Below are 23369 nucleotides of genomic sequence, written 5' to 3'. Positions count from 1 at the left end.
GTTGTCCTCCAACTCCAGGTGGAAATATGAAATGTGACTTCTTTGTTTATCTGTGCTGCTGAAATATCTGCACCCTGCAAAGCATCCATGTCATACAGTATGGCTCGTACACCGCTCTGTTTACCCTTTTACTTATACAGTAAAATTCAAAGTGTGTCTGTGTGGAAGGAATTGGAAAATCATCTCTAGACTCTGATCTCATTCTTAAACACAACAATCCTGTAAAAATCCCAGTGAAGCACTTTCTCCTGCCCAGATAATGTTATAATCTTGATTGAGTTAGCAACAGGGGCTATGGAATATGTGTGTGAGAACTGTATGGCAGCCCTGAACAGGTCTAGTCCAGCTGTATTACACTAGAAAACTCAGCACTGAGTTATTGTTTAACATTCTTTACAGATACTGAAACTTTTCCAGCAGAGAGAACAAAGCGTGTGTCTGAGTGTGCAGCACTCTTCTCACAGTGGTTCATTGAACCGCACAAGATCAGGGATCATACTAGACTGCAATGTTGTAGTACTCGAGATTGGTCTTGGTCTTAAGGCCGGTCTTTGATGGTCTCGTCTCAGAAACAACTGCATTTTTACTTGGTCTTGTCTTGGTCTCAGGAAAAACTCTGTATTTTATTTCAAAACCATTGAAGACTACAACTGCAGGGATATCACTAAACCGCCTGTGCATTGTGTGAAATGAAACCAATAACTTGACTAATTTCTGATTTTAAAATGTTTGTTTCTGTTAACAGCTGCCATGCCTCCCTGCCTCCCTTCACACACACTCCAAGAAAGTGAATGTGGGAGAAGGAAGAAAAAGCCGTGGCAGTCTGGGAGGAGATGTCAGCCAATTCTTCTGTGATAAAATTTGGCTTTTGTTACGCTTCATCTGCAAAACAAAAAGAAAACAAACAGCAGTCTGCAAGTCCAACAATGCAATGTTTAATGAGACGGCCTCACCCAAAGAGATTTGGTGAATATAAGCTACCTAGGCTCTACATGGTTTGGTATTGGTCTTGAGACTGTCACAACCTTTTAAAGTCTTGGTCTATGGTCATGGTTTTGATACACTCTTGGTCATGACTTTGGTTTAAGTGGTCTTGACGACAACACTGCCAGACTATTCCATAGATACCCGAGCCATGCAAATCCAACCATGTGGCAACAGGCAAGACATGAGATAAAGTTAGCGGCAGGTTAGCCAGTAAAACATCAGAAATAATAACAGTTATAAAAATAAGCCATGCCATTGGACCATGTGTAAAGGTATAGTAGGTGACATGGATACCTCCACATACTCCATTTGACTCTTGAAACAATGGATGTCTTCCTTTTATAATGTAGTTTACAATGCGAAAGGAGAAACATGAGAGGCCATAAAGAGCTGCTGACCAGTAAAATATGATTGTAGACATACATATCCTGAACTTCTACAATTACAAACAAGCAGCATGACTTGTAATATTTGTGAAATGGCAAGAGAGTTAGTGGTGGTGGGTTGGGGTAAGAAGGTCGCCTCCTTTCTTTTTACAGTACATACTCTCCCTTTACCTCAGACGCCGTACCAATATTTTCCCTTTCTGCTGAATGACTGAAGCTAAAGCAGGTGTGGGCTTGGCTAGTACCGGAAAGGGAGACCTCCTGGGGAAGCTTGTGGGGCAGTACAGGGCAGATTCCTTCTGGTCCTAATAAAATCCCAATGCCTCAGTGCAGTGATGGGGACACTGTGCTGCAGGAGATTCTGTCCTTGCCATGAGACGTTAAACTGAAGTCCTGAGTCACGGTGGTCATTAAAGATCCCATGGTACTTATAGCAAAGAGTAAGGGTTCAAAATTCCCATCCTGGCTGTCTAAATCTGGCTACCTTACGACTATCCCAGTGGCTATATGTTTACCTCCCTCTCTAGCTCAAGCTGATAAGTGGTGAACATTCTTCTGCAAAATGACTGGTGTGCAGTACTCTGATGGGTGCTACACACTGATAGTGGTTGAGGTGAGGTATCCCCTTCACTGTAAGCGCTATGAGTATCTAAGTTAAAGCGCTATATGAATGTCATCCATTCTTATTTTTATGTAGGTCTAATTTTTAGCTTTGCATCTTGTGGGGAGGTGTGGAAAGTTAGCTCAGCTGAGTTCAGTGGTGTAGGAGGTTATTTAGGATCTTAACCATCAGACGTCAGGTGTCAGAGGATTTCTTTAGAGTTTGATGTTATATTTGTCAGGAAGGATTGTTTTCTGTCTAACACTTTGAAAGCCTACTTGTACACAAGTAGGTTCAAGTTGGTCATGGTGATATAAGAAACATTTTACCTTTTGGTTCTTCAAAGAACCAGTTGCTGCAAGGCCACGTTAAAGAATCAGTATAACACAGAACCTTTTAAAAGGAACAAAGATAATTAAACATTAACTCAAAACGCTCCAGAGAACTTATCTAGAACCATTTTTTTCTTCTTATAAAAAAAGAGAGTTTGTTTGTGTTTTGCTGTTGTAGATTTAGATAGATTTTGTTTTTTGGCTTTTTTTTCATATATACCTACAATTGTAAAAGGTTGTATTTATTTTGCGCATGACTTTTGTTTGGTAGACATTTGACACAAGTACTTGGATGCTCTCCCCAGACACATTCAAATGTTGTTTGTGTCACACTTTGTGTGGTTGACACTAAAGCCAAGGACTGGCTGCCAACTGGAAATGTAAAATTTCCTGATGATATGTGCTATGTTGTCCATGTTATTTAGACAGTCTGCCTTCAGATTTAGGTTTATAGGGTATTTGAACAGCTTAGCTGACATTTCTGTTAAACATCTACAGACAAAGAGAAACTGTTAAAATGTTCGAGTACCATAAACTCTTCAGAGTTAATTCATCTCCAATAAACTAGGTGGTGCGTTGCTTTATGAGAACGTGGTCATTTGTTTGATATGATTCAGGCTCAGTAAAAGTGCATCCATAAACTGAAGGAACATCTCTCCATCTCCGGTGTCCGTTAGAGGGCGCCACTGAGGCGCGGAGGGGGCTGGCGTTGAGTCGCAGGCAGGCAGACTGGAGTGCTGCTGAGCCGGGCAGAGCAGACAGACACAGAGGAGGGCTGGTGGAGGGAGGAAGGCTGCTTGATGCCGCCGGGGTTTACCGGGAATTAAAAATCTGACGGCGGACACTGTTCTGAAAGGAGGAATTATAACACAACAAAAATGCGTCTTTTCGGGATTTGGATGCTGATGGCGACTCTGCAGGTAAAAAAAATAAATAAATACTAATATTTCCAATTCTTCACCGAGTGAGCTCGGATTGGCTGAGGCTGCAGTAGATGCACAGCAGAACAAACAGACTGATGCTCGTTTAGAGGAGAGGAGCGCTTTGCATGGAGGACGATTCACATCCACTCTGCGTCTCCGTATGCTTCCTTCATTTAAGTTATTATATTTTTAATTCTCCACCATCCTCGAGTAAGTCAGGGCCGACACAAGCAGCCTGTGTTCACACAGTGGCAGTAAAACGCTGCTGATCTCAGACCTGCTTCTTTTCCGCTGCACACTGAGTAATTGACCAAAGGAAACAAGAGGAATCGGAACCCCGATGGGTTCTTGTTCATTAAAGCCTGAGTTTGAGATCAGATGAAGAAATAACCGACGAGCTGTGAAACATCCATCCATCCATCCATCCTGCTGCTGACAGGCTGCTGCTTCAGCCCGTTTCAGCATCTCATCCACGACACAATCCATGATGCTTTCTGCACAGATCAGAAGGCTGACTTTAATCCAGTTTAGCCTGAAAGAATGGAGCTCTCGATTATGTTTTTTTAAATTTATTATTTCGCATTGTGAGCATAGGCTGATCTCCATTTAAAAAAAAAAAGATGGCAGTTTTATGTCATGTCCTCTTATAACCGGGGTATAGCGGTGGAGCAGGGTTTAAGACACCCTTGTCTGTTCAGTGGAGAAAGATGCATTTATGTCAGACAAGATTCTGAAGCCTCTTCATCACTTCCCTGCAACAGATCTACATTTAAAACATAAAAACAGACGCTCGGAGCGTCTCCGTCATTCCTCCTCTCCGGGCTTGACGTTCACCTCCTGGCTCCTGGCCCGTGTGAGCTCCGTGAGAATACGAGCCTATTGTTAAAGTGTGAACATTGTGCGATCCGCGTAGGAAAGAAAATGCACCACAAGAATATTGCCGTTTTAAATCAGCGGGTTTGGCTTGAAACTAGAAAAAAAAAGATCCGCTTTTTATTTCTTTATTTTTATTTTGAATGGACGCGTGTACACGACAGAATACAGGTCACACAGGTTGGCTTCACAGTCCAGACCACCTGCTGTTCAGCCCATTCCCACAAGTTCAGACTGTTAAACTTTTAAAGGACCATGCCAACGTTTACTTCAAATCACACGGAGCTTCTATCACTGCAGATCCTTTTGTTTCAGTTTTTCAGGCTTCACTGACACTGAAAAGTCTGACTTTACCCAAATATATTTAGAGCTGACGAGAGGATGAAAAATGAATATGCATTAAGCAGAAATAAATTATCCTGTTCTCTGAACTTATTTGTTTTTATTCATTATTTTGCTGTCTTTAGTCTCGCATTGTAACTACAGCATCCTAAAGGTGCTCAGTAGCTGCACGGTCAGGCTGTATTGTTGACATGGGACCAGCAGCACACTGTTACTGTGTAACAAGTTCAGGTGTGAGCCAGCTTAGCAAATGCACGTCGAGCAGGATTTAATGATGACAGGAAAGCAGAGGTGATGGATCAATAGAGAGGACAGTGTGCTGTATCACAGGGTCAAAGGTCAGGGCCTAAAATAAAGCCGTCAGCGTTTTCAAGGGTTTACCTTAAATCCTCTACAAGCCTTTGATGCATTTTCGTTTGTTACTTTTCAGCTGCTAATTCTGAGCTTTATTTATAAAGGCTGTGATCACACACATCTGGTGTGTGAATATCAGGTGTGGTGATATTGTTCAAGCTTCCTGGCATGGAGACAAACAAGAAGAACAATGTTTAAGCTTAGAGAGATAATAATCCCTGTGATTAATGATCTGATCTGATCTGAGAGACTTTACTTAGATCAGGAGGAAGACATGGACATTGGCTGTTGATTGAGGTTGTTTTTACCAGCTTTGACCCACTGCTGACCTTTTTTTTCCCAAGGGAGGTGGGTGGAGGGGGGGTTGTTGATGGGAAACCTGAATCCTGTTCATCGAATCCATTTTGAAGCTTGAAGTGCTGTTCATTCATAGCACTAAAAACTTACTCCATTCATACTCATTCATGCTCATCTATTGTGTGTATGGTGGAAGGGATAAAACATACAAACAGACCAGATGTGAGGTGCGTCTAACCCATGATGCAGGCAGATACCCCACAGTACTGGACGGCATCTCCTGTGCCTGCAGTAATGATTGCGGTACACATGTGGTTAACGCTCAGCAGAGTGATTGCATTTTAAGTAATCGAGGCAGGCGTGTTTCTGAACGATGCAAGATTGATGCGTGGAGGTAGAAAACAAACTGAGAGCTGCTGTGGAGCTGAATGTGAGGAGATTTTTTTGTGTTCGTTTTCTGAAGGAGGAAGCCTCCCGCTTATCTCTAAGAGCAGATCGAGCTCTCAGCTGAAGAAAACTAGCCAGAGCTCTGCATTTATTTATATGATGCAGAGCGCTCACACTGCTACTGTATGTTCAGGGCTGTTAAATAAATTGTGTGAACAAACAGATGGGTCTGGATGAAAAATGAGTCACGTTGTTGTCCGTCAGAGAAAAGAAAAAATCAGTCACATCTGGATGTGATCAATAATACTGATTGAAACCTATATTGACACAGTCCCTTGTGAGTGGAGCTGTCTGTGCAGTCAGATAATATTTTGCAGTTTTTGCAGAAATGCAATTGTTATGCCCCAGTCTAGGGGTGCCCAGGGCAGAACTAGAAAGGGACCTTACTGGCCTTATATAATCATGTTGATCAAATGTATTTGTTTTATTTAAGTAAATCAATGACCATTGGGACTTTTATTATGACCTCTGATCAGTTTATTTAACATTTTAACATCTAAGGACATTAATAAGCTGTTATGAGTCTGTCTAGATATAATACAAAGCTGAAATGTGATGTAGGACAGCCTTGTGGATGTCATTACTGTATGCTACGTTAATCTACAGTACATAATCATAAAAGTAGTGCTGCAAAAAGTCTGTATGTGCAAAATGTAGTTTAATTTACTTCAAATATAAATGAATGCTGTTATTGAAGTTTGATTCATTCGTCAACCTGCCTACCGCTTTTCAAGCGGCAACCTCCATGGCTGGGAAATGGAGCCAATGCAGAAGTGCAAAAAAAATGTAATTTCTGGAGAGGCCACTTGAGGTTGGCTACAGAACATTTCAACTTTGATAAGCACCCATGTTAAAATGTCCAACTTTACAGCAGAAATAAACATGTTTACAGCCAATGTTTTGGTCTCTATAAATAATTTCCTTGTTCATGAGACTGTAAACTGTAGTGAGGGTGAATTTTTATAGAACTCACCTGTTATGCAGAACAGTATGCACGTCATTCAGCCCGTTTTATGTCCACGTTTTTGCCTTTTTTTTTAGATTAGCTGTGAGGCGGAAGAAGCACGTTTCAAGCTTCAAAGGGGCGCTTTGGAAACCTATGAGTGACGTCACACATACATCGTCCATTCTTTATACTATCATTGATCACTTTATGATAAACCGATTTATTGTTTGGTCAATGAAGTGTCAGAAGTTTGTTCACAAAGCTGAACCAGTAATGTTGCAGATTACTTTTTCTTTTTAACCAGCTAGAGCTGTACAAGTAATTCATGTCATTAATCAATATTTAATGATATTATTTATTTCTTAGTAGCTACTAAGTTGAGATTGTTTTCAACAATTATCGTCAAGCAAAACAATGAACCGTGTAAAGTCATATTTTATATTGTCTCATTGATGTAAATACATTAACTGCTGTGATTTGGAATTTTTGTGGTAAAACAACTCCCCTCCACCCTCATCATCGCTGAAGCCTGTGTATCATTGTGCAGAAACACCAGAGTCCTGCCATGTATGTTTACTTCCTTCCTCTTTATGCTAATAGGGAGGGAGAGAGATGAAAGCCAGCCCCCTCCCTTCCCCAGACCTCCCCCACCTCCTCCAAACATGTCAGGATGGGCAGCGAGGACGGGAGGGTTTAAAGTTTTTGGGTTAAGTGGAAGCAAATCACAGCATCCCTCTTGGCTTCATTACTTTAATCACAGAAGAACACCCCCACACACCACACACTACACACTAATACACACTCATACGCACACTAACAAACGGCAACAGATGCTTTTCTGCTGCTCTGTGGAGCACAGGAGCGGGAATGTGTGAGTGTGTGTGTGCGTGTATTTGGGGCAGGAGGTGGGGGTTCATGTCGGGTTGGGGCTCAAACAACAGGAGAGACAAAAGTCTAGACGCTAATTATCATCAGAATTAATTGACCCAGTTGTCTGCAGCTCCTCGTGGTGATTAATAACGGTCTCCTGGTTTGGACGTGCTGGTCTGGATTTTATTTTCCCTTTGGTGTGCTACATTTCTCTTCTGCTTCACTGTTGCAACTTTGGACAACAAACCCCACGAAAAAAAATGTGGAAAACTAAATTAGTGGTCTGTGCTAATTGCTTCCCTCCTCCTCCTCTCCTCCATCCTGTTTCCCATATTCGTGTTGAGCCTTGACAATGGCAGAGAACCAAATCACTGTCAGTCGGTTCATATGTCTTAGTTTACGGTCTAGGATTTATCAAAAGGGGAATTTAAGATTTGCAAACATGTTTTATGATTGGTTTTAAACATTTCCAGCTTCCAAATTCCATTTTGAATGTGGTTATGGATGATGATGATGATAAAACATTGTCAGAACAAAGAGTTAACCTTCAGTTTGAAGAAAAGTCATTAAAAAAGTAACAGAAGTCAGAGTCTATAGCTTGTGAAGGCATCAAGATGTGATCTAAGATGCACGCAAACGTCTTAATATTTTTTTATTCCTTTTCATCTTTCATCACTCTCCCTCTCCAGGTTGTTGTTCTGGGTGGAGAGGCCGAGCATACGTCACCAAGCGAGCAGGGGTCGTTGCCATGCACGAGGGGCTTTACTCAGAAGGAATACATCATCGAAATGGAGCAAGAGTTGGCAAAGGGACAGGCCATCTTCAACGGTCAGTACACACACACACACACACACACACACACACACTTACAGTCTTGGAGTGGGGACAGCTCCAGTAATAATCCCCTGCTGTTGGGTGGGGGTTGTTTGAATTCTGCTGATATTTGAACCATAATGGAGCTTTAAGAGGACTGACCTGTGACGACTGAGTTGTGGAGTAGAATGTGGTCCGGTCTAAGTTGTCCTGATGAATGCAATCCAACTATTGTGATGAAACATGACTGTGAATGGAGTGTGGAGCTTCTTTTGATTGCTTTGTGAAAGCATCGATGGATGTTTCCATCCACTTTTCTTGGAAGCGTTAGATGTTGGATTGTAGCCTACTATTTCAGACGTTTTTTATCCGTCACTGGTGCATAGTTCTGGAGGGAATGTTGACTACTTCAAACCACAAGAAAAGATTAAGTGATCAAATATTGGTTTAAGTGTTGCCATTACTTCTCTGGGAACAAAGAGCGCAGTGAAGTTTTAGTGAAGTCAAACATATTCTTTTAATGACACTGAGACTGAGATGATGCCAGAGTCTAGGTACAGGGAAGTGCAGGCTTGCATCCTTATTGTGAAGGAGCCTTTAAATTAATGAGCCACACATTTACCCTACCTATCATAGTTTATAAGTGCCAATGGACATATCTTACATCCCACTGTTTCAGTAAAGTAAGCAATTTGCATTCTGTTTATTAAACTGGCAAGGCATAATCTCGACGCCAAACCTCAACCTCAAATCTCAACAGAAATGTGTGGAAGTATTTTTAAAACCATAGATGGGGAAATCTGCAAGGGCACTAAATCCTGCAGACTGGACCTTTAACGAGAATACAAAAATAAGTACACAGGACCAGAGCTTGATGGTTATCGTTTGAACCCCAAGTATCTTCGGATATCAAAGACACCTTTTTGTAGTTCCCTTTATGTTAGCGTTGTACTCACCAGAGTAATCAATGAGATTTTGAAATGTAATAACGCAGCTAAAAATAGTTCAGATGGGGCAACAAATACGAGAGGTTTAGGCTTAATAGAGCTATCAAATCAAATCAAAATCAAATCAAGTTTATTTGTATAGCCCTTTACAATAGCCAAATGGTACTCAAAGTGCTTTACAACAAAGCCATAAAACAATACATAGCTAGGGAAGTATTTCTCTATTGAAAGAAGAGCAAAGAACAACACTGAGGACTTTTATGGATGGAAAACATGTTTCCACTCTCCTTCTGACTCGCTTTGGTATGAGTTTGACTACATTATATGGTTCATTGATCTGATTGGTTGGAGTTAGACAGTGGCTCATCCAATCAACTGGCCTGTATTCCATGAATGTTTTCCAAACAATGTCCATGGATGACTTCCCAGATGGTTCTGTGTAACAAACTATCAATCAGGGTGTTATTCCTTCTCTAAAATGTTCACAGTCTAAGACTCTGGGTGAATTACTGCAAGTATTTTTAAAATCTGTGTAAAATGAGGAATATACTTATTACTATATTAACTATATATACAGTATATATCATTTCTAATTCTGCTATTCCATAATATGGCTTCAGGCCTTCAAAAACCCATATAGGTCAAACGTTCCGCAGTAATTTGTTAACATGGGTTACGAGCCCTGCTGTTGTTTACCCAGTGAACCAGGATCAATCAGCATGATATTTCTCTATGCTGTGTTTGTGAGAGGGGCTGGAGTGATCACTATCATTGACTGGTCCTCGGGGTATCAGCAGCAGGCTGATCAATAGGCAATGTACATTTGTAGACCGGCGGAGGTGAACTCTGTCGAGTGAGAATGTCTAACAGAAATCTCTCTCATTGGTGATACCTTTGCATTTCAATGGGTTTCAGCGACCCTGCGGCTCTATTTTCTTTTGAAGTCCTCCAGTGTTTGTATAAGTCCACTGTGCTGACTGAGACAACAATCCAGGAAGATTTCACTTTTCTAAAATTGGTTTGACGCATATTCTACAGAATTCTGCAATCAATAACCGGACCAATACCTGTTCCACACTGGCACGTTTTTCTCAGCCTTGTGTCTACATGTGACTGGATTGGAAGAGATGCATGTTGATAGTCAATATCACCACACAGATATCTTTGCCGGTGGCTGCCTCTGCTTATTAGCTCCATACAGGAAGCCCTGAGACCCTTTGATGCCTATAAATGAGCATATTACTGTTGAGAGCATTCTGCTTTTTAATATCAGTGAATGGGAACGGAAGGAACTGTGTTTAAGGATCATGGTGTCACTAGACTTACTGAAGACTTACACAGATTAGTTTAGTGTCATTCTGCTTTGATGAGGGTTGTGTCATGGACTTTGGACTTGGAAGATTGCCAGTTTGGGCCCAACTTGACTGGAAAAATGTATCTTTGAGATTACTGCTGAGATGCAGTGTGAACACATGAAACTGCATGGATATGAATAAGCGTTTTTTACTGATTTTATGCTGAAGGAATGTACGAAACAGAACTGACCAGCCAAGCAGGCTTTGTCTTACCACATCGAAGTACCAGGCGCAAACCCAACAATAACTCTGAGACCGTGTGAGTGTGTGATCACATGTTTGTGTGCTTCAGTGGACTTGTATGGGCTCTGTGAAGTGTAACAAGGCAACAGTGACTGAAGCTGACAGAGCGGCTAGAGAAACAAGAAGGGAGAGTGTTTTAGTGTTTGTCTAGCGCTGATGCTCACGGTGAGTGTGTGTACATAGGTGAAGGGAGTATGAAACAAATTATAGGATTGTGTCGTTTATAAAGTGTAACAAATGCTAATTGCTACATCATATTTTACCCAGGCTGCTAAGAAGAAGAAGAGAGAAATAGTTGTGTGTTGTTGGCCACCAGCCGTGTTTTCTATCAACATAAGTTTTTTTAGAATAAGTCGTGACGTAGCCATCATTCTTGTCACATGACTGATCAGACTAACAAACTTTGAATGCTAAATCAGCATTACGTTCATGGTTACATGTCACAAAATATATCAGGAACACTGATTTAGATCACTGAAATACATGAAATATCGTCTCTGTAAGATCTGTTTTCAAATGAAATGGGATTTTCTTTTCCCCTCCATAATCAGACAAACTCTAAGGACTCTAAAGACTGGATAACATTTTGAAAATTTGAATCATTTTGCTCTGTTTATAGTACGATGTAAGGGACTCGTTTGAAGACTGTTTGAGGACCAGTGCGGAGTGTCTTTGCTGGGTTACAATCTGCTGCTTTGGGCGCTGTTAATCATTTAATTGGAGCAGAGGAAAACTGAATTATTAATGAGGAGATGGAACGGGGAGACATAATTATAAACAGACAGACAGACGGACAGACTGGGTTTCTGGGGAATGGGTTAGAGGTGGAGATCATAAGCAGACACTTTGTGATAGAGACAGATGATGGGAGGGAAACAAGAAGTAGCATTGAAGGTTACATAACGATATGCTGTATTGTTTTAATTATTGACGCTGGGCTCTTTTTTTTTATTGTTTTGTAGAAGTTCATCCAAAAGTCCTCTATTTATCTATCTATCTTAGTCTTTTAACAAACAACTGGAAACAGAAACACATCAGTGCTTATGTGGCCTGTCGTAACCCATCAAGAATCCCTGGATCAGACCCAATCCCAGTTCTGTGGATCAGCTTGGGACTTTGGGTAATTACAAATAACATAGAGGAATTAGAGCTGTGGATTGAACCGCAATATCTTTATGATAGCAACAGACGTGTTTGTAGCTTTGGAGAACAGAACGTTCCAGATTTAAGATCAAGTTTTTGTAGAATTGTTCGTGTTTAGAACTCTTGACATGATACAGTAATCTTTTGAAACCAAATTGAAATATAATAAACACTTATCTTATCAGTACCAGAATGTTGAAATATTAGCGTGCCGTGCTGTTAAACTGTTACAGAGAACTTTGTCCTGTAAACAAAACACCCCAAATTGCTCAACACTTACAGGAAGCCGCCTAAAAAACTGCCATCACTGAGTCAGGTTTGTGTTTCTGTGGAAAGCACACAAAAATAAACATGTGGATGGAAAGTTGATTCAGCTGCTCTCAGACCAGCACACAGTTCCTCTGTGCTCCTGTGTGTTTATAATCGCTATCTGTGCACGGAGATGAGCTAGTTTTGGTTTACTTTTATTGCCACCACAGTGCTTCCTGTTCGTCATTTTGGGTATGTGTGTGTTTTTGTATTCAGACATGTGTGCATGTCTTTCTCCTAGTACAGTATCCATGTTTGTGTGTGTGTGTGTGTGTGTGTGTGAGTCAGGCCAAGGTCAGTGGTTATCCTGTACTTCCTGTGGATTGCGGCAGGGTTGACTGCTCTGACCTTCCCATTTTCCCATCCATTCTTCCTATTAAGGCAGTGAGTGTTAGTCAGCGATACGGCCTCCTGCAGCAGGCTTGCTGGTCAGCGATGCCGTACACAGCCGTGGAAACCCCCATCCTGCGATCCAGCAGACACTGCGCACATTCAGCTCCCCCACATCCTCCCTCTAAAATACCCCCACCCTCCCTTTCCTCCCCTCCTCTCTCTTTCTCGTTTCTCTCTGCCTTTCTTTTCCTCTTTCTTTCTCTTCTCTTGTCATGCAGGGGATTGCCCTACTTTATTCATGCCTCATATATCACTGTCTCCCCCCACAGCCGGATTCGGGAAGGGGCGGCCGAGATATAGGATGAGATCTCGCGCCCCCTCTGCCTGTCCCTCTCTCTCTCTCTTCCTCTCTACTTGAATCAGCCCTACTCTTCCTCTCCCCTCTCCCCTCTCCATTGATTCCTGCGTTTGCCCTTGTTTTGTCTCTTAGGGTCTTGTTAACGTCTTAGCAACGGGATGTTCATTGCTCTTAGATGTTTTCACTTCTGAATGTTATGTAGTGTTTGTTACTTGAATTCTGTAGTAGAAAGTACTCCATTTCACCACTCTGAGGTATAAAATATTCATTTGAATTTAAGGATGGCTGGATGGATGTCATTTCTGCTGTTGCAACACTTTGTTCACTTCATCAGCGGCACTTTCAGATTAAAATATCTTGACAGCTCACAGTTAGGCAGCAGTCTGGACAAAATCCTTTCATGATGAGAGAATATTATATTGTGACGCAGTCGATTTTCTGCTTTTGGCTGATACAGTGAATAACATATTTGACAGATAATCTGAGGTCATAAAAATTAAATGCAACTGGACCGGATATAGCACCTTTCTAGTTTTCTGATCACTCTGAGTGCTTTTACACTACATATCTCATTCACCCATTCAAACACATTCATACACTGATGGCACTCAGCAACCATTCACACACACACACACACACACACACAGCTTTCAGGAGCAATTTGAGTTTCAGTAACTTGACCAAGGGCACTTCGACATGCAGACTGAAGGAGCCAGGGATCAAACACTCATCATCTGGTTAGTGGACGACACAAAACAGTCCATCTCCTTGATTCGTATTACAAATTATATGTAGATGATTTTGAAGTTTTTTTTGGTGCCCAGAGGTTGTATTGTATTGTATTGCGATTATTTTTTTGGCCTTTAATGATAGGACAGCTGAAGATAGACAGGAAGCAGAGAGAGGGGGAATGACGCACAGTAAGGGGCCGGCCAATGCAGGATTCGAACCGGGGCCAGCTGCAGCGAGGACTGTAGCCTCTACACACGGGGCGGCTGCACAACCCACTATGCTACCGACCGCCCCTGTATTGTGATTATAACATATTTATGGTATAGTTTCCTTTTCCTACTAAAGCTATGCATAGATAAAAAAAGAAAAAAGAAAAAAGATATTCACAGGGCTCATAAATAAATCTTGAGTTAAAATGAGAGCTTTGGACATTAACTATATTGCAAAGCTATCAGTACAGCACATTAGATGTAATGAATGTCCTTAAAATGATTATATTATACATATTAGAGCTGGCTTTAAAATGTTTTACCTACTTTCAGGTGATATGTGATCCATATTCTATCATTTCTTGAAGTTCCACCCAACCTTTTCTATGTCAGGTGATCTAAGACGAAAGCATATTCCACTGGCTCATTGGAATTGCCTCTGGATCAGAGAGTCAGTTAAATTACTAAATGGAATAAAGGGGACTGCTGACAGGGAGGTGGGAGGCTTCTGTCAGCACCAATCACGAGCGGTTACCATTTACTTTGGTGCCAGTGGTCAGCGAGCAGGGAGGAGGGCGCCTTCTGTCATGGCTAATCTGGGGCTCATTCATGTCCTCACTGGCTAAAACCAATCTGTCCTCTGATGTCATCATCTGCAACGTCATCATCAATAAAAAAACACCTCCAGTCAGTGACACGACATGTATGAACCATAATGACTTCATGAGCTGCTGTTGCAGATTTCAGAAAATGTTAAATTCAGACGTTAAATGTTAATGCGCATCCTTTGAGTCCAACATTGAACATTGTATACACTACATCAGTCTAATAATCCATCCATCCATTTATCTGGGGTCGGGTCACGGTGGCAGCAGCTTTAGCAGAGTGCTCTAGACGTCCTTCTCCCCAGCAACACATTACAGCTTCTTTGGAGGAATCCCAAGGCGTACTAAGGCTAGATGGGCTATATAGTCCCTTCAGCAGGTTCTGGGTCTGCCTCAGGGTCTCCAAAGGGAGGTGCCCAGGGAGCATCCTAATCAGATGTCCGAACCACCTCAGCTGGCTCCTTTAGACGTGATGGAGCAGCAGCTCTACTCCAAGTCCCCTCTGGATTTCCAAGCTCATCACCCTGTCTTTAAGGCCCTGGCCACCCAGCGGAGGAAGCTCATTCTGGCCGCTTGTAGCCATCTCATTCTTTCAGTCACTACTCAAAGCTCATGACCACAGGTGAGGTTTTGAATGTAGATGGACTGGAAAATCGAAAGCTTCACCTAACCACGGCTCAGCTCCCTCTTTCCCACAACCATCCTGCATGGCATCCGCTGTAGTCTAAACATCCACTTTATATTCTGTAAACTCTGTAAACACACAAATATCAAAGTTCAGCATCATATGACCTCAGAGCCATTGCATTTGCATTTTGGAGGAAATGTAATAGCTGCCTGAATTATGCTCACTGGCAACCATTTGTCCTTCATTCATATACTGCAGAGGTAATGAAGAGAAGGTGGGGCTGGATGGTTGGGTGTACCATGCACACGAGTTTGACTCTACATTAAAACACTCGGTTAAGGTCGGGCTTAGACGGTGCTCATGTTTAAATAATGACTTTTTCAAGACTTTGATCTTTACTTACTGCTTTGAGTTGGCTAAACATAACCATAAATATGTTAATCAGGCCTTAGTTAAATGAAGAGGAGTAATTCTTGTGGACTGGAATCTTCTCCGTAGTGACTGTGTCTTCTCTGCGGTGTGTGAGCTGGACCACTGGAATGCGGTGGTTGTAATTACAACCTAGCAGCCAAGAATTACTGACATCCAAATGTGTGTTGTTTTATTCTCATCACTTCGCCGTTTCTTAATTCATTTGCATGTGACGGGGGCTAAGAGATTGATATCGTGGCTGAAATGTGAAGATTTATGAGGACACAATTAATGACTTCCACCAAAGCGTGATGAAATTACACAGTCCGGGCCTAAATGGGCGAAATGTCTCCAGGCTGAACTTGGCTGTTAAAATCCACAGCATGAGGTGCGAATGTGAGGTCAGTCAAGGTCAGTGAGGCAAGATGTGGACGTGTACGAGATGGAGGAGTGTGTGCATATATGTGTGTGTGTGTGTGTGTGTGGTATAAGTGCTGTTGCCATGCAACCATTAAGTTCATTTTAAAAGTGCTCTCATGTACACAACTTAAATATCAGCTATACTTTCAAAAGATCTATGATGAAGTTACCAGAAACAAATGAACCATTTTCAAAAACCTTGTTACTTCTGCCCGCTTGAGGAGGATCAAGTTTGCCATCTGCCTTTGAGTCCAACCATCTGCCTGAACAAAAGTCTGTGAGAGCTTGATGAAAAGGTGTGTTCCGACTGAATGGGAAAGAAATTCAAGACAAATTCAATGCAAAACCTGAGTGGATGCAAATTGAGGCTAGAGTGAGCGATCTGCACTTCATATTTAGGCTTCTCAACAGAAGGTCAGAGAATGATCACGTTTAGCTTCCTGTAGCACCCACTTCCCAGAACCAGACAAAGTTAGCGCTTAACAAGTAAAAAAAAAAAGTGGAACATTTAACAACTGAAGAGCCTGATATTTCCCTCAGGAATGGGTGGAGACCAAACTGGAGCTAAAAGGCAAGACAATATTGGACTTACATTTATCAAACACGACAGAGCAAATGCTAATGCTGCTCTGTTTCTGCTGAATGTGTAAATAGGCAAATGTGTGCGAACATGTTCACCGTATGTTTTTTTTTAGCTTCTGCTGCTCCCAAGAAACCCCCCTCCCAGAAAATCAATGAAAGCAGCTTTAATATAAATTAGTACCGGCCATAATGAATGCCTGCATCATTATAAAAAAAAAGCAAAAAACTTTTTCCCATGAGACAAACTGTTTCGAAGTCATAATCTGCTTGACAAATGCCATGCATTAACAGATTTCCTCAACGATAAATGAGTTGTTTTTTTTCGTCTGTCTCAAGTGAACATTTTCTGCTGATGTTGAGGAAACCAGAGCATTTTTTTTCTACTCTGCTTTTCTAATTCTATTCATCATAACTTGCATAAAAATACTCAAAAGCCAGCCAGAGACAGTTATGGGCCACAGACTGACCACACAGTGTAGACAGAGAGAGGCCCACTTTCTTTAAAACTTGCTATATGTGTGTGTTTGTGTACTGTATGTGTGTCTGTGTGTGTGTGTAGAGGAGGAGATCCTGGGCCTGGTTCTCATTATAACGTCTGTATGTTGAACTGACAAAACCCAGGCAGTGCCACTCTCAGCTCCACAGATATGGATGGAATGCGTGCACTGTGTGTGTGCGCATGTGCATGTGTAAGTGTGTGTGTGTGTGTGTATGTACTCCCACGGGTGCTCTTCTAGTTGTGGTTGTTCATGTTCCACTAAATCCTGTCCTCCCATTTGTCTTTCTCTGCTTCCCTCCCATCTCCCCCTCCATCTCTGTCTCTCAGCCATTTTCTGTTAAATGAATGATGGCTGCATGCCTGACCTCACATCTGACTAATGAATATGTGTGCGTGTGTGAGTGCACGGACGTGTGCGTATATGTGTGTTGGAGCTCAGGCTTGTGTGGGTACCTCGGCGTGACGGGAAAATGCTGTTCATCTTCTATTTGATGTCTATTTGACGAGATTTACATCTTAAACACATGCTGAATGGAATTATGGGATTATAGTTGAACTTGAGAACAGTGTTGTTGAATGTTGTTGGCTTGTGTGTTAATATTCATATATTAATTAATTTAAGCAATATAACATGAGAGGGTTACGTGCAAAATATTACATTTGAGGGGGTGTTTAAATGTAATACTGTATTGCCATTATACAACAATTACCAGCTTAAATAAAATATATAATCAGAGTGTATTCATATTTTGAGGCAATTTACTCTCAAATGTTTTGTTTGCCATTTCTGCTCCAATCTCCGTATCCATGGAGATGCACAGGGTCTGACTAGTACCTGGAAAACAGGCCACTCCAGTAGGCTCTTATCTGTAATGGAACACAGTTTACTACTCCAGCAACTAGTTCGAGCCTTAGTAACGACCTCATTTCCAAAATTCACAACATGTTTTTTATCTAATATTCCTCTTCAGTCCATATTAGTCCACCTTTAGTCTTTAAAAACAACATTTTCTCTGAGTCACTAAACTGTTAGATCTCCGACATGCTGCACACAAACGAGGTACTCACTAAACTGTTAGATCTCCGACATGCTGCACACAAACGAGGTACACACCTCTATTACCAAAGTACACACCTGTATTAACGATATGTTATCAAAAGTTGACATCCAATATATATATATATATTCGTATTTTTTTAAATGTTATATATTTTCAGAATGTGACCATGAAGAAATTACAAAGTAATATTTTTAGTGATGTGTCAAGTGACCAATCAGATTGCTTGGTTGGAAGTACTTGTATAATAATGAATGCAGCTGCGGTTGTTTGTCCTGAAACGTTGTGCAGACATTCATGGTCTTTAAAGGATGAATCGCGACTTTGCTGAGCCCTTGACTTTTCATCTGACGCACCATGGTTTTATTTACAATGAGGAGTTCAAACCAACCAGATGGAAATGTCTCTTTTTGATGGATGAGAAGACCAGTTTTGCACATTAGCGAGAGGGAGCTACCATTGCAATTTTATTTTCTTGAGAATCATTGAAGTTTCCCTCCGCGCACAAAGGATGTGTTGTAGATAATTTCATTTGTTTGATGCACAAAATCCAAAGACAGATTTTCCAAATTCAGAATAAACCCGAAGGACTTAAAGGATTAGAGGAGTGGAAAAGTAAAAGTAGAGTCAGTTTGGTGGGTCCTGTGGTACAGTCCAGCACAGATGTTGTATAGGGTGGTGAATGTCTTAATGGATTTATGGAGAAAATAGGAGGACCAACCATTTGAATACACTATATAATATCATCTCTGGTAACGTATGAATGCTCTGTTATTCTTTAAGACTGTACAAGTGTAAAAACAATAAGCTATGTCATTTATTCCAGGAGACACACATTAGCCGGTCTCTGCTATCTAAATGTAATTGCGAACCTCATATCTAAAGATTTTGATTTGTTGAACCACTGAAGATGGCTGCATGTCTCACCAGTCATCTTTCTACAAGGAATATTTCAGCTTCCCGGGATGATAGATGAGAAACCCAGTTTTGTACATTTACGGATCATACCCACCATGAGCCCATCCATCTGAGGCCTAACTCTGAATACTGTGGCCTCCCTCTGAGCCTCTTATCCTTCACCTCCTGCAGTGATGGCCAGTCAGATACAAAAAAAGATCTAAAATATATTCCCTCATAAAAAACTCTGCCAGTGTAGCAACTTGTTAATCTTTCCAAACACTTACACTATTATAGAGTGAATTTGATACCAGGTAGAGCGGCACACAGTAGTCATGTAGTCTGGAACAGTGGATCTGATTTAATGTATTAAGATAGTAAAACATGCACAATGGAGTCTGTCTTATCTTACTCATTGTTGTGATTAAGAGCTTTATTTGTGGTCTGTGAGGGAAAAAACAATCCTAAAAATATCCACAACAAACTCAAAGATGAGTGTGCAGTCTGCAGGTGAACTCTAGAAAATGTTGTGTTCACTGACCTCAGTGTTACCACTACTGCAGTCACCTTTCATCACTGTGACATAAAGCAGAGTGGTGTTTTCTCTGCCAAGTTCATTCTGTGTCAGACGTTTCACAATGGTCACTTAGAGAGAAATCCATGAAGTAAAAAATAAAGTTCATTCTTGCTCTGAGAAATAGTTAAAAGTACAAATGTCTTCATGTGGATCTCGACTTCAGGTATCACTCTTGTCATTGGAGCTCCTGAAGGCTGCGCTCTGAGTCCCCTGCTGAACTTCCTATATAAATGACCGTGTAGCCACTTTTGACTCCCAACACCATCATGAAGTGTGATGATGAAACAGCTGTGTTGGGCCTGATCACTGAAAACATTGAAGAGGTCTATCTGAAGGAAGTGGAAGAGGTGACATCCTCCTCCTGAACGTCAGCAAGACGTTTTGAGAAGAAGGAGGGGAGGAACTGCACCGCCCTTAATGTCAACAGGTCCTGACCTGTGGTAAGATAGGGCAGGCAGACAGTTTCACTCTAGACCCTTGAGAAAACTTAATTACTGATGAGATTCTACTCCTGCACCATAGATAGCATCCTGATGAAGAACCGGAAGAAGGTTCTTAATACACCAGACCAGGTGTCACTACGACATCTGTAAAACACATTTCAACGTGATTGTGCCTGTGATTCATGAGTAAGAGTTAACATGCAACGCATCTGCTGTCTCCATGGTTACCTGCAGTTTAATGTAACGCTAATTCTTTGAGTTGTTCACTGACAACACTCCCCATAACAAGTCATTGTTTACAGTTCTGCTACGTCGCATACCGACACCTGAAATTTAGGTGATGGTCAGCAGCAGTTATCACATTCAAATCAGGTTCCTATCTATAGGCCGATTGATATATATGTCATAGACTGTAGCTAACTAAACAAGCAGGTGAGGAACTGAACTATTATTGTAATTCTCTCTGCCTTTTAGAGCTGAAACCATCACAACAACTCTGATTCAAAAAAAGTTGGGATGCTTTGTAAAAAATTCAATTTATCCTGAAGGACACGGCGTCCATGACTTTCTAAGAACCATTTGAAATGTGCACTCGTCTGACCATAGAACACTTTCACAGCCTTTTGTTGTCCAACTTTTTTTGCCCACTCATTTTCTGTCATCTGCCCATTATTTTCTTGATAAAATCATTAATTATTTAGTCAATAAAATGTCAGAGAGTAAATAATGAGACATCCATCACAGTTTCCCAGAGCCCAAATGTCTTGTTTTTGTCAGGCCAAGGATAAAGCCCAGAGATGTTCAGTTTAGAAAAAAAATGATTAATGATTCAACAAAATTGGTGCGCACATCCTGACTGATTAATGGAATCATTCTTTCAGCTAACATCATAACTTTTGAGTTTTGGAAATTGTTTAATTCCAAAAGAAGCCAGCAGATGTCTGGTTTGGGTCTCTATGACTGGTGACTGATTTAAGACCATACTCCACATTTGACAACTGTCTTTGTAGAAAAACAAGGTTCTAGTCCTTAAAGTAAAGTCCTTCTACGTAAATGATGTATTTGGTATTATGTTAGATGAACATCCCATGATAAAGGTGTAGGCTGCACTGGTGAGCTCACCTGAGTGTCAGTATCAGTTTGGTGCTATGACTTCATCTGTTGCAGTGTGTGAGGCGAACAGAAGGAGACAAACTCCATCTGTCCTCTGTGACGTGTTTGCTCAGATCTCAATGTGGTTGGAGTCAGTAAGGTCTGTCTTTGCTGTGACTGACAGCCTGCTCTGTTCGTCTGAGTTCACCGGCCTCCGGGCTCATAATACCGTTTTCCCACATGTGTGTAATGCATTGTGTGAACCCTTGTAAACCCGAGAGAACTGTGTGTGTGTGTGTGCTACTGTGTGTAAGTGAGTGTGTTTCTATCTAATAGTGGGGTAATATAATCAGTAGGGCCTGTCACGGTCTATTAAGGCTCTGCTGCCATCATCCCAGTCAGTGTCCTGCATTAGACACTGAAGACGCACACAACACAGTCTTTAACACAGACATACTGTAAGTACATACAATTGTATAATAGCACATGATCATAGAAATAATGCTCACATCCATTAAAATTAAGAAACTGTAAACCTCCTACAAAATATATAAATACATGAAGTGATTACTCAGAGAACCAGTTTGTAGGATTTAGTGGTATTTAGTGGTGTATTTTCTGATGGCAATTCATTCTCCTCACACACAAAAAAATGCATCAAAGGAACTACAGCCAGCTACTGTAGAAACATGGCAGGTCAACATGGTGGACTCCTGAGAAGAGGACTTCTGTAGATATAAAAGGCTCATTGTGAGAAAACAAAACGTAAAATGTATTATTATTATAAGGCGATTACACACTAATGAAAACATAGTCATGACTATTATATTCCATTTCTGCGATATTCTGAAAATAGAGCCCCTAAATCTGACACACTGGACCTTTAATACTGCAAGGTTGTTTTGATGAAAGTTTGACCGATATTTTCATAGTTTTAAAAAAATATCATTTTTTAACGTAAGCCAAGCAAGAAATTGTGACCCAAATACCCAAATACCTCCAGTTATCCTGTGGGGCGGCTTTCTCCAATTTTGCATGAACTAAGGACTCACCATGTTAATGCTTGGCCATGGACCATGAGTCTTTGGATTTTCCATGTCATACATAAACTACATACATACAGTTAAAAAAGCTTAGCAATGTTTTCACATAACATGTGATATGGTGGTGGGAGTAGGAGGTTAGTTGGGGTTCGATGGGTCAGAGTTCAGAACTACAACTGAGGCTCATCAAGGTTTTTCTCTAATCTTGGACGACAGCTTCCCCCGGCTCTCCACCAAAACACATTCCCAGCCAGGGACAGGCTGTTTCTGCCTGTTTGTGGTGGGTGGGCGGGTAGGTCAGTATGTGGGTGGCTGTGTGTTTGATTCACACCACATAATCATGTGGCTTTCCCCTCATTATGTTCTCCAGTTTTGTTCTTCTTTAACTCTTCTGTGAACTTTCATCGGGTTCATGCTGAGTTACAGTTTGATCAGTGCACAGTTTCCTCCCAGCAATATTTCTGTATGCAAGCTGCCTTTTGTCACCAACAGTCATTATCTTTGAGCTTCATTTAACATGCAATTATTTTGTGTTAGGCCACGTTCAGGAAACGGGCAACCGGTGGTGGGGGAGTGCGGTGGTGAGGGGTGAGGGGTGAGGGGAGCTGAGGTGGGTTGCTGTAGGCGTGTTGAGGTAGATTATCAGAGATTAGTCTATGAATCCACCTGGATAGTCTCTGCTTCAGAGACATTTGAGGCTGTCTGTGGAGGTTTGGCTGATCTGAGTGTCTGATTGGCGGCCGGAGTGTGACGTGGGGCTCTGTTTTTCCCAAAAGTTGAATCTGGCTCAACTTCTCTCCTGGACACTGGCGACGTTTTTTGCGGCAACGATGCAGAAACACACGACCCCCACTGAAATAAATTGAAAAACGCCACCAGCATCCAGTTTGCCTGTCCCTGTCTGAACACCCACTTACTGTTGTCTGTCGGCCTGCCGGTTGCTGGAGGTTAAGGAAAGTAGTTTAATTCATGAACTTCTGGAGTTTGTTTGTCCTCATACGGATGAACTTACTAATGGTGATGTCCCTGCTTTTACTATTCAGTCTGACAGCTGCAGAGCAAGAGGATGTGAAGCATGATATAATCTGTTGGAGACAACAATATAGTAAGTATCACTGCCTCGTCCAAAGGCAGTTAGATGATTCCAGGGTTGAGGCCTATTTTAGGTTAACTAAGAGGCAATTTGAGCTACTACTCCAGAAGGTGGGCAGTAGCATCTGTAGTGCACAGACACTGCTCTGTACTTTATTAACTCAGCTGTAGCTGCAGGACTGGACTTTGTATTTGTTCTTCTGGTAGTGACAGTGGCTGTCT

The 23369-nt window shown here is 41.5% G+C and overlaps 1 protein-coding gene across 1 annotated transcript in view; it reads left to right on the top strand.

Moving 5' to 3' along the window:
• The first annotated feature begins 3053 nt into the window (after positions 1–3053).
• LOC104922761 (cadherin-2) overlaps positions 3054–23369 on the top strand; it is a 90791-nt gene continuing 70475 nt past the window's right edge. Inside the window, exons 1-2 of the mRNA XM_010735686.3 lie at positions 3054–3226; positions 8048–8186. Coding sequence (XP_010733988.3) covers positions 3185–3226; positions 8048–8186 — 181 coding nt within the window. The 5' untranslated portion in view covers positions 3054–3184. The remainder of the gene's footprint in view (positions 3227–8047; positions 8187–23369) is intronic.

Source organism: Larimichthys crocea, chromosome XVII (genome assembly GCF_000972845.2).
Source record: "Larimichthys crocea isolate SSNF chromosome XVII, L_crocea_2.0, whole genome shotgun sequence".
Classification (NCBI taxonomy): domain Eukaryota; kingdom Metazoa; phylum Chordata; class Actinopteri; family Sciaenidae; genus Larimichthys; species Larimichthys crocea.
The sequence above is the reverse complement of the archived record's forward strand: the minus strand, read 5'-3'. Positions and strand labels throughout refer to the sequence as shown.